General features: G+C 38.1%; 2 protein-coding genes across 3 annotated transcripts; both read left to right on the plus strand.

Annotated features, from left to right (window-relative positions):
- Positions 1–1094: 1094 nt before the first annotated feature.
- On the plus strand, positions 1095–2280 carry LOC135628504 (nuclear transcription factor Y subunit C-6-like). Its single transcript, XM_065135201.1, has 2 exons — positions 1095–1254; positions 1568–2280. Exon 2 carries the CDS (start codon positions 1573–1575, stop codon positions 2098–2100), a length of 528 nt encoding a protein of 175 aa, XP_064991273.1. The 5' UTR covers positions 1095–1254; positions 1568–1572; the 3' UTR covers positions 2101–2280.
- Positions 2281–3930: 1650 nt separating this feature from the next.
- Positions 3931–11149, plus strand: LOC135628950 (protein PHR1-LIKE 2-like). Of its 2 annotated transcripts, none has more exons than XM_065135978.1 (6): positions 3931–4517; positions 5890–5966; positions 6066–6120; positions 9336–9405; positions 9556–9625; positions 10807–11149. In XM_065135978.1, the coding sequence occupies exons 1-6, from the start codon at positions 4364–4366 to the stop codon at positions 10948–10950; spliced, it is 570 nt and encodes a 189-aa protein (XP_064992050.1). In that variant the 5' UTR covers positions 3931–4363; the 3' UTR covers positions 10951–11149. The 2 variants fall into 2 exon arrangements, with proteins under 2 accessions (XP_064992050.1, XP_064992049.1); XM_065135977.1 differs by having other exon boundaries at positions 3937–4526.
- Positions 11150–11673: the final 524 nt, after the last annotated feature.

Below are 11673 nucleotides of genomic sequence, written 5' to 3' on the forward strand. Positions count from 1 at the left end.
TATTATGTTGATGATGCTAACATGCATATCATTGTCTTGCATTTACAAAAGCTTGGGCCCATTTATTAACTGCGTTCATCATACCGATATATGTCACCTCATAAAATTATTGTTCCATTTGTTAGATAAATCCAACGAAATTATTAAAATATTCATAAATAATTGCCTGTTTGATTTTTCTTATTCTAGTTTACTAATATATATATATATATATATATATATATATATATATATATATATATATATATATATATATATATGGTAATTTTTATGAAACTTATGAGAAGTCTTATCATATACATTTTATTTATAAAATATTAATATAATGATAATATATCGTATGTTTAGTTATCAAATATTTTTTTCTCATTATTAATAATATAACTTTATATTGTGCTTTGGCAATATCATCTGATGAGGATAGTAATTATGATAACCGACGCCTCACGTCTCGATCGGCGCATTCGGTCAACCGAACCGGAACACCGGCCGAGGCGCATTAACGCCTACTCAGGCTCGGTCCTTCACGCTACGCCAACGCACATGTCAGACACTATCAGCCTGCCTCCTGTAGGCGGACACATCAAATAACAGTAAGCTTCTCTATAAATACCCCATCGTTCATCAGAGAGAGGGGGGACAGAGCGAGACACACACAAACACTCCTTCATCCTGAAACCCCCTCCACATCTTCATCTAACTTGATCGTCGGAGGGGTCGGGGCGAGCACCCCGGCCTGACCTGCCGAAGGTCCCTGTCGGTCCCGCAGGCAGAGACGACAACACCGTCTCGATCGAACACCGCCCCCGACCTCCTCAGCGGGCTCGAGGAGAGCCCCCAAGGAGATCCCCGTCTTTCGGACTCGAACCGAGACGCGTCGGCCCCGAGACCACGGCTCAAAGTTGTTTCCCGAAACACCATCTTCGTCGTAATTAATTTGTACTTCACTGTCTCATATGTTGAACACTCGTTTCCACCTCCCAAATTGGGCACCAAACTTGTCACGATTAGAGATTGAATACGCGTCACCACCAATCAAACCCCCTTCATCTCCAAATTGCTTGGCCACAGGAGGAGGACATAATAAACAATTTGACCTGCACAGTAGTCTATGAACCCTAAATTCCTGCGACCATTGGACCATCGAAAAGTGCATCATAAATGCATTGCGAAGACCTACAACTCAGGAGCAGCACTTCCCCTCTTTCGATCACCACTTCATCCTTCCCTGGCTTGCCCTGCTCCCCCAAACAGGTCTCTCGGTCTCTGTTTCTCTCCATTGGTCTCAGCACCATGTCCATCGTTCCCATTCTCACCTCTTTCCAGAATTCTAGAGATCCATGATATGTTGATGTCTTGCTTTCTCCACTCTGTGTCTTAAAAATCCCATTTTTATCATGCAGAACTGATTCAGATCCCTCACTTTTCTCTCCCCACTAAATCTAACCATCAAAACTAGAAATTTCTCCCCTTCTCCTCAATAAGTTTGGATTTTGATTTGGTTTTTATGTAAAAGATCAGATTTTGACCTGTGTTTTGCCTTGTTTCTTTTTTGGGTTCTGATCAGAGTGGATGGATCAACCGGGCCAGACCGCGCCGCCGATGATCGGCGTCGCCACCGGGGTTCCCTACGCCGCCGCTGCCGCAGCGTCCGCCGGCGGCCCCTACCAGGCCTACCAGCATCTCTACCAGCAGCAGCAACAACAGCAGCAGCAGCAGCTCCAGATGTTCTGGGCCGACCAGTACCGCGAGATCGAGCAGACCACCGACTTCAAGAACCACAGTCTGCCGCTCGCGCGGATCAAGAAGATCATGAAGGCCGACGAGGACGTGCGCATGATCGCCGCCGAGGCCCCCGTGGTTTTCGCCAGGGCCTGCGAGATGTTCATCCTCGAGCTCACGCACCGGTCCTGGGCCCACGCCGAGGAGAACAAGCGCCGCACCCTGCAGAAGAATGACATAGCCGCCGCCGTCTCCCGCACCGACGTCTTCGACTTCCTCATCGATATCGTGCCGAGGGAGGAGGGTAAGGAAGACGTGGCACGCCCGCTCGGGGCCCCGTCGACCGACCCCATGTCCTACTACTATGTCCAGCAGTAGCAGCATCCACACCGTGAGCTCCCTGCCAGGCTCTTCTTCTCGTGTTCTTTGCCTCTATAATCTATCAGCTCTGGTTACTCTTCTGGAGAGAGTGGCTGGTTCTGAGAAGGACTTGCTTGCCATGTTCTTTGTATGGTTTGCAACACTATATTCCATATCAGGCACTGTTATTAAGCTTAATTGTGGTGTTAAAATGCTTAATTCCGATTGATTTCATGTTTGATTTAGCGAGAAGGGGATCACGAGAGTTTCCATGCTTATGTTTGCGGAATTTACAGCGGGATTTCGAAGCCTCAGTGATTACTTAGCGAGCAATTCGCTTATCCGAGTTGTTGGAATTCGGCTTTTGCTTGATGTATATTTTTGTTTGTGTAGTGATTGTAATTAGTATTAGAACCAATAATCGATCAAATTGAATCTGAATATTCTGTAGTTTGTTTTGGTTGGAAAGTTTAGCTGTGGTTGTGAATTTGGTAGGACATATTGATGTCATAGTTAAATGATCCTTTAGTGACAAAAGAATGTAGCTTATGGAGACTAAGATGAAGAAAAGTTTCCAGTGCCAGTTGGTGAGGAAACAGGGACAAAACCTATAGCTAGTCAATCAAATCTGTATGTTTCTTCTCCTAGTTTTAGAACTTGTTTCTTTCCATCTGTTTCAGTTGGATGCTGATTTGTGCTGCCAAGAAATATTTTTCTGCAATTATGACTTGCCTTCTATGTTTGTCTCTACAATCCATTTGACTATCTTGGAATAGGAAGGAATACAAAGCAACCATTCCTGTGGAGCAGAATGATGATGGTTGAATGTTTCATATGAAGTTTCAGACTGATAAGCTTTTCTATCCTTGTTAAGACATGGTAGTGATATTATCCTCCATAGATCCCAGTGGCAAGGAAAAGTTGCATGTTACTTGGGATCTCATGGCTTGTTGTGAAGGTAGGATTTTGGTTAGGGAGATGGTTCTATTGACAATAACTTGATGTGGGGAAACCAGTAATCTAAGAGATGTAATTAGATGGTTAACATGATCTTTTTTTCATGTTACTTTGATCATGATTCAGGCTTCATTGGTTTTTCTGATAACATATCTTCAGCATCAAAGAAGTGTTCTGCATCTAGCAAACTAATGATGGAAAGTAGAGGTTGTCTGTTGTTTAGATAAGCAACAAATGATAGAAAACCTGCATTAATACAGGATTAAGGCAAGAAATTGGTTGATCAATTCAATCAAGAAGATAAACAACCTAACAGTCTGAATAGAAACCACAAAAGTCATCATCATGCATTGATGGAATTGATGAGTAGATCACACCAATAATTAGTGGTTAACAATGGAACTGCCCAACTCATAATGATGGATAGTTTTCATTGTGAAAATGACAGCCATTCTCAGTCAATCATTAGTTTCATGCTAATTTCTTTATGAGCACTTACCAAGTGAACCTGGAAGCAGGCTTAAAGATATGTTTCTAGCTTAATTTAATATGAACAATTAGGTTTAGTCAAAGGATAGATTTTTACAATTATTCATCCAATGAAATTCATGAATATTTCACAAAAAAATATTTTGTGATCAATAAATCAAGTCACCAAAACACTTTTTATTGTCGTTAAAAACGATATACATTGATCCTCCTCAGATCCTGAATTTTAAGAAAAAAAAATCTCAAGTATTTATAACAAGTTCCAATGGAATCAACAAACAAAAATAATTCATCATATATATATATATATATATTTATATTTAATAAGATCAATGATGATCACAGAGGCCAAAACCTTCATATGCTTCACTTCAAGAAAGACGACAATAGATACACCTCCAGTGTACTGTTCCTCTTCAATTAACACATAGGAAACATGTAGAAGATAAGCCAAAAAAGTGTCTGATGAAGAATGCAAATGAAGTTGATGAGACTTCAATTTCTCTTCCTTTTCCTTTTATCCTTCTTCGGCTGAGCATAGTAGTCAACAGAGGAATAGGGAGAGCACTTCCTTCACATCTCTCGCCTCCCAAGTTTTGGTCTTTACCAGCTCTTCTGAGGACACATCTCAATCAGTAGAAAGCTCCAAGCTTTCCTCTATTGGTCCAAAGCGTTAATGGGGACAAATCCCAATTCACATTGAGACACCGGAGACGATGGTGTAATAACCAGCACCAAAGAGCCAATAAGCACCCGCCGCCTCCTCCTCCTCCTCCCTCTCTGCTTCCTACTGGGTTTGATCTTTCCGGGTTTCGACTTTCCGCTGGAAAGGAGGATGTTTTCTGGCTTGATCCACGGATCGGAAGCTTCGATTCCACCGGAAGAGGCCCGCGGCCCGAGCCTAGTCCTGACGGCGGACCCTAAGCCGCGCCTCCGATGGACGGCCGACCTCCACGAGCGCTTCGTCGACGCCGTCGCCCAGCTCGGAGGTCCCGAAAGTTCGTACCTTTTTGCCCTTCGTTGCAAGCATTGAAGCGATTTCTGCGTCCTTAGTGATCGTTTCACGAACCCTTCTGCTTCCGCTGCTTGTTGCTTTTCCCCCCTCTTAAATCGCGTACCAAGTGTTTGTCTTTTTGTCTTTGTTGTTACTAGAAATCTGTTGGTACTCTCTCGTGAACAATAATTAACTTCTGGTTTATTTGGTGATCCAATCAGGAGATATTTGGTGGTGTTGCCTCTTTGTCCCTCTAAAGACTGATCCTTCCAAATTACTCTCATATTTTGCCTCTACAATTGTCGTGTCCTTTGGAAATTTCTCCCTTAAATGCTTAGTATCTTCCAAATGCTAACTTGTCGATCGTTGGGAACTCTTCAAGCTTTAAGTCGGTTTTGATTTTTTCGTGGGCATTCAATACCGGCTATAACTCATCTTTCAACAGTTTCTCTTTGCCACTTTCTTGTTGGCTTTACTACGGTTTACTTAACTTGCTGAAAACTCTAATTGGATCTTTCATGATGTTTCTGGTTAGCTTGTTCCGATCATATGCATGCAGCCATTTTCTATCTGGAGTCCACTGTTTTTTCCCTCTACTCATTGGTGATCACTGCAGTATATGAATCATCAATAGATGACTCTGTTCCATGCTTAAGGTTACAGAATAGAACTGGTGGATAAAGTGCATCTTAGTAGTTAATATAAACAGATCAAGAAAGATGAGGATTAAAGGAAAAGTTCATAAAGTGATTCCGGAACTACCAACTTTTATGGATCAAAATATTAGACAACTTAAATATAACATGCCAAAATAGTTTGAACTACTTGAGGAGAACTTCAATTTTGCTGTCTGATTGATTACCTTATTCACTTTTTGACATGTAGGTGTGCTTGTTATTATTGCAATGCTGTTTCTCTTATAGTAAGCTATGCATGTGCTTTTTTGCTTCAGCATTATCAGGTTTGATGAATGCTGATACATATCTTTAGATAAATTGGTATCTTTGGGCTGGTTTTAGACCACTTTCGGTTGTTGAAGATGTGCCTTAGATCTATGGCTTTTTTCCTTATATTAACTCTTCTATATGCTTCCGTGTAAATGGTCTTAATCACTTTGTATTATAGGTGTCGAGTATATATTATTTCTTTTTCTATTTTAGTATAAAATTGGCATTTTATGAAAATGGATAATTATTTTTTTCTTTTGTAGCATTTAATACTGATGCTATGACTAGGGAACAAAGGTAGAAGTAGAGCCCTAAATATCTCCCCAAGTTAGTCTCATATTTTAGGATTTTATTTTTTACGTAAATTGTTGGTTCTAAATACCATATGTATGTCACATGGTGCGTTGGTGCCTAATGCAGAGGCAACTCCAAAGGCTATCATGCGAACAATGGGTGTTAAAGGACTTACTCTTTTTCACTTGAAAAGTCACCTCCAGGTTAAACTTCATGTTATAGTACTCCCTTAAACTCTTTGTTGCTAAAATCTGAATGACATTTACACTGGGATAATTGCTTTTCCCTGTTAATGTTTCCAGAAATACCGACAAGGAAAGCAATCAGGCAAAGAATTAACTGAGCAGTCAAAGGATGGTGAGTTTATAGATTCAACTTCCTTTTTCTATTATCCATGCTTAATCCATTGTATCAACTTGTTATTTGAGCCTCCAAAAGTTTGTGAAAACTTGATAAATCTAATGTTATATTTAGACATTCCACATTCTATCTTCATAAGACAGAGGCTGTCTTCTAAAGAAAATTTTAGCTGGAGTCTGTCTCAGTTCATGCTTCATTATCTGGTCTTATTTTATCGGGCATCTTGGGTCATGGAGCTCTTCCTAGTTCTCTCTTAAACTCTCAATGTTGTCGATGAACCTTGTCATGAAAACTTCTTTTCTATAAGGTACTACATGAGACAATTGATAGTGAATACAAAGTGAAACTTATACTAAACTCTGGAGTGAGTTTTTTTCTTATTACAAAGAGGAACACCTAAATTCTTGAGCAAGATCGTATTTTGTCTTTCCTTTTGGCATTGCCCATCCTACAAGTAGATTTTGGCATGATTAATTTTTTACAAGATGTTGTCATGATTTGACTTGATGAAATAACTAATCTGTAAATTTCATTGAGTGTGAACTACTAACCTAAATATTTGAGCCTAAATTAATGGTAGCAGACTCTAGTATGATGCATGTGAGGCTTGAGTGATGGCTTCATGCGGTGGTGCGTCTTCTAGCCCCATCTACACTTAGTCTTTTCCTACTCAAGCCCATCACTATGCCCAATATTAGGCCGTGCTTTTTGATGCCATCTCTTCTCTGTCATGACCTAACTTGATGAATAATTGATCCATTAACTTTGTCGAGCCTGAACTGCTTAAAATATTTGGGTCCAAACTTAATACCCCAAATTTAATTTGAGAACCTAGTTGTAAATATAGAATTTGCAGGGACTAAATTGCAAAAGTACATAAAAAATAATAAGTGTTTTCTTCTCACCGCCTCTCTTAACTGCCACTCCCTCATGAGGAAACAGAGGCTGCATGGGAGCGGGTGGGAGAGAAAGAGGGAAACAGAGAGGGAATTGGAGGAGAAGAAGAAGAGAGGAAGAACAGAGGAGGGAGAAGAGGAAGGAAAGAGAAGGAGAAGGGAAAGAAAAGAGAAGAAGAGAAGGGAGAAAGGAGAGAAAGAGGAAATAGGTCTCGGCTGTGAGAAGAAGCAAAAGGAGAAGAGGAGAGGGAAGAAGAAGAAGAGGGGAAAGAGAAGAAGAAGTGAAGAAGATTTTTTAAGAGGAGATACGCTTCTGCGGTGGGAGAAGAAAAGTGAGAGAGGATCTAAGGGAAGGAGAGAAAGAAAGAAAAAGGAATAAAAAATAGAAAAGAAAAAAATAAATGAGAGGAGATAGGCTTCTGTTGAAGGAGAGAAAAAAAAAGAAAGAAAGAGAATAAGAAAAATAAAAATAAAAGAAAAATCAAGGAAAATATATTGAGGACTCGTTTTGATGTCAAATGGATTCAGATCAAGCTTGGGAAAATAATATTAGCTATGGTTTTGAACTCTCTTGTATTCTCATTAATTAGATTTATGTTTTGGATTATAGATTGATGAACCATGATGTTCTTAGTTAATTGGATATTCATATTATAAAGTAAATAAAAAGGAAGAAAATGTGATATTGGAAGAATAAGGAAATGAAAGATCATAATATGTTGTATCAAGGATATATGACCAGGGTAAGTGTCTGATAACTCGTCTGTTTTCGAAAGTATTAACTCATGTCTTTAGAAATTATAAATACATATGATTTACATGATTTAAAGGTTCTTTTATTATGCAAATGCCTTACAAAAGAACCTAGATGTTTACCATTTGGAAAAGCACATGATTTGAATAGTTATTTGTTATGTTATAAGCATTTGTTGATTTATGTTATTTGATTCCTATGAAATTGTCTGTTCAGCCATTATATTTGAAAAGCATTGAAAAATATATTAATATTATTAGTTTTGAAATGATGCATCAGTTTTAGAAAAATATGCAAAAGGATTTGCTAAAACGCCTAGTTTTGTATGAAAGTAATTAATATATTATTTTTAGTAACATGATAGTTGTCTGGTTAGTATGGCTATAATCTGGACCCTACCAATAAGGGTTATACATTGGTATTTGTTCAGAAACTAGTTTCTTCTAGGCCCTAACACAGGGAGATATGTGTCACTTATATGAGTTAAACATGGTTCTAGGCATAAAACCTTGTGGGTTAAACATGATTTTGGGCCTTGTCAAGAGGATATAACGTGACCGTAGCCGTTGATACTACTATGACTTCTGAACTGATTGTACACCTTAGCTATATTAATATTTGTGAACTCTTAGCTATATTTATATGAATGATATTCTTTGCACTACAATGTTTTTGCTTTGATATGTAACATTAGCTATACCTATGCTTACTTTATGAACATGCATTTAAATGTATTTTGTTTTCAAAAGTATTATTAAGAAGACATGATTGAAACATATATTAAACCGATGTTTTGTAAACTTTATGAGCATGAAGAAAGTATTTGATGTTTATGTATATTTCGAAAGCATGTGTTAAATGTATAAAGAATTCATTTGTTTAAAAAAAAACTCATTTATGATAAGTTTTGACTAGCACGAGTCATAGTGTTTACTAAGCAGTGGTTTGCTCATAAGATTATCTCTAATTTTTTCAGAGTGCACAGTGAAAGCATGGTGGAATCGGTTATTGGTTGAATTATACTATCATTCTATGGAGATCACTGTACATTGAGATTACTCTGTATATATGTTATTTGGATTGAAATGTTATAAATTCTTAAGTCTTATGGGTGGATTGATTATTGATTGAATTATGTTATTAATGTCTTGTGAGTTTAATCATGAACTGGATTATGTAATAATTATTCTGAGAAAGCTATTTGTTCTGGTTCTGGCCTTGCATTCTTATAGGGAAACCTATAGGATTGTCGCATTATACCATTCTCAGTTTTCCATTGGGTTGGGGGCATTACAAAACTAATGGTTATAGGCCCATTTAGTTTTTCAACCCACTTCCGATGTGGGACTATATATGGTATTATAAAAGTAGTCGTAGCCAATTGTTGGAGCACTATTTTTCTAGTAGACCTTAAGAATGGTCTTGCATTAGCTAAAAATGTTTAAGATCTATACAAAATTTCCATTATCACTTGGTAATAACTTAATTTTAATAATTTAATTTTGTTACAACTTATCTGATCATTCTTTCTTCTTTTTAATTTTTTGAATCTCAAATTTCAGCTTCCTACGTTTTAGAGAATCCAAGCAGCAGTGCTTTATCTCCAAGAGTGCCTGCTCCTGACGTCAACGAGTATGATATCACTATCAAATCTTCCTTCTGGTCAAGTTTTAAGTTATTATACATGGATTAGTAGTTTTAATATAGTATATATTATATGGTGCATGATATATACATATATGTTTCAGAAAACATTAACATGGTCGGTTTTTCTGCTTTTAGGGGTCAGGAAGTCAAAGAGGCATTGAGGGTACAGATGGAAGTGCAAAGAAGACTTCATGAACAACTTGAGGTGACTAAATCTTCGTCTCTTCAATTTTGTTTTGGTTCTTTAACCTCCTTCAACATGTTCTTTTTGGCATAACCTAACAATTTGTCATCTCCAATCTCCTGTTTGTATGATAACGCTGGGCCCTTTGAACTACATACTTTTTACTAAGCATACTGTTATCTGTAACAAATTTCTCCTGCTTTCTACCTATTATATGTATAGATACCTATATGCATGGTTTAGAAAACAGTCCAGACCAGTAGTACCAAATGGTAAATCTGGTCCTACAAAGAATTGGTGGGATGCAGATCAGTCCATTTTGAGCGATTCAGGACTGATTCGCTCGGTACTTACCTAAAATTAGAGAGTAAGCCTTTTTTTAATCTATCATATGTAGGGTTTAGAATGATATAATCTATCGCTCTCCCTTTCTCGGAAAAAGTCCACACTCCCTATCCCCGTTCGCCACTGCAGGTTGCTTGCAGCTGCCGTCTGCTGTTCGTCATTTGGTACTTCTCTCCTCTTCCTCCATGTTATTCTCCTTCTCATCCTTATCTTTCACCCTTCTCCTTGGCGACTGTAAGCAACGTACTGTGTTTCTGCATACTGGTACGTATTGGACTCGTATAGGTCCAGCCAATGATCGGTATGGGTCCAAAATACCAATTTTTAAACCATGCCTATATCTTTGTTGCTTTAGTTACATGCATTATATGTATGAGAAGATGCATAGTGTCTGGGCATGTCTATGGTCATCTATCTTTCATAGATTAACTAGCATGTAGGTACTTCTCTCCTCTTCCTCCCATGTTATTCTCCTTCTCAACCTTATCTTTCACCCTTCTCCTTGGCAACTGTAAGCAACGTACTGTGTTTCTGCATACTGGTACATATTGGACTCATATACGTCCAGTCAATGATCAGTATGGGTCCAAAATACCAATTTTTAAAACATGCCTATATCTTCGTTGCTTTAGTTATATGCATTATATGTGTGAGAAGATGCAATAGTGTCTGGGCATGTCTATGGTCATCTATCTTTCATAGATAAACTAGCATTTAGTTCGGTCTTCAATCTAAATCCATTGCAAGAATTTTTCCATCTGCTGCTCGAACTCAATCTAATCCACCTTGAGCCTACATCGTGCATCAACAAACAGTCATAAGCTCCCACTAAAAGTTGTTCTTTGCTGCTCGATCAGGTTCAGAAGCATGTGCAAATCCGAATGGACGCTTATCAGAGGTACGTCGATTCCCTAATCGCAATGGCATACAAGATTGCATCAGATCAAATTGCTTCAAGCAGTTTCGACATGACCGAGCATGAGCTCACGGAAGGCACCTGAACTAAAAACCAGACCATGTTGAAAGATCAAGGGATTCATCCTCTCGTGTAAACCAACCTTGTTTACAAGAGATGTACTGGTTGATGATGTACCATGTTCCATGACTCAAAATTGCATGATTATGTGGTGTTTTGACTGAGGTTTATACCGAACTATACTGGTGATGGCTTAGACCAGTAATATACTGCCCTTATCAGAATACCAAGTGTTGCTTTGTGCTAGTTCTTATTTGATCACGTATAATGTTCCATGACTCAAAATTGCATTATTATGTTGTGTTGATTAGGTATGGAGTTTTAGAGAAAAATCTTAAAATATTGAAAAATAATATTATCAGAAGGACCAAACAGTGTAGATTCTGAGTATTGTCCGATCTCAAGAAATAATCCTATCAGATGTGCCAAAGATCCTAAGCATTGTCCTATCTATCCTGATTCACGTACTGAAATGAAATACTGGGCAGGATCGCAAACCTTAAGAAATTTCATCAATCACAAGGAATAATATAAACTGCACACAATAATCCAATATTGACTAATTTAGCTAATAAAGTTTCTAACATATTATGTTCCAATCCTACTTTCGTCCCTTACTCCTTATAAGAAAATAAAAGTAAAAAAAATCATCCAGAAAAAAATAAAGAAAGAAAAAAGGGAAAAGATATCCAATAAGCTGCGATCAATGGTAAATATATATTTCCAGAAGAAAAAAGCCACCTGCAGC

Source organism: Musa acuminata, chromosome BXJ3-1 (genome assembly GCF_036884655.1).
Source record: "Musa acuminata AAA Group cultivar baxijiao chromosome BXJ3-1, Cavendish_Baxijiao_AAA, whole genome shotgun sequence".
NCBI lineage: Eukaryota > Viridiplantae > Streptophyta > Magnoliopsida > Zingiberales > Musaceae > Musa > Musa acuminata.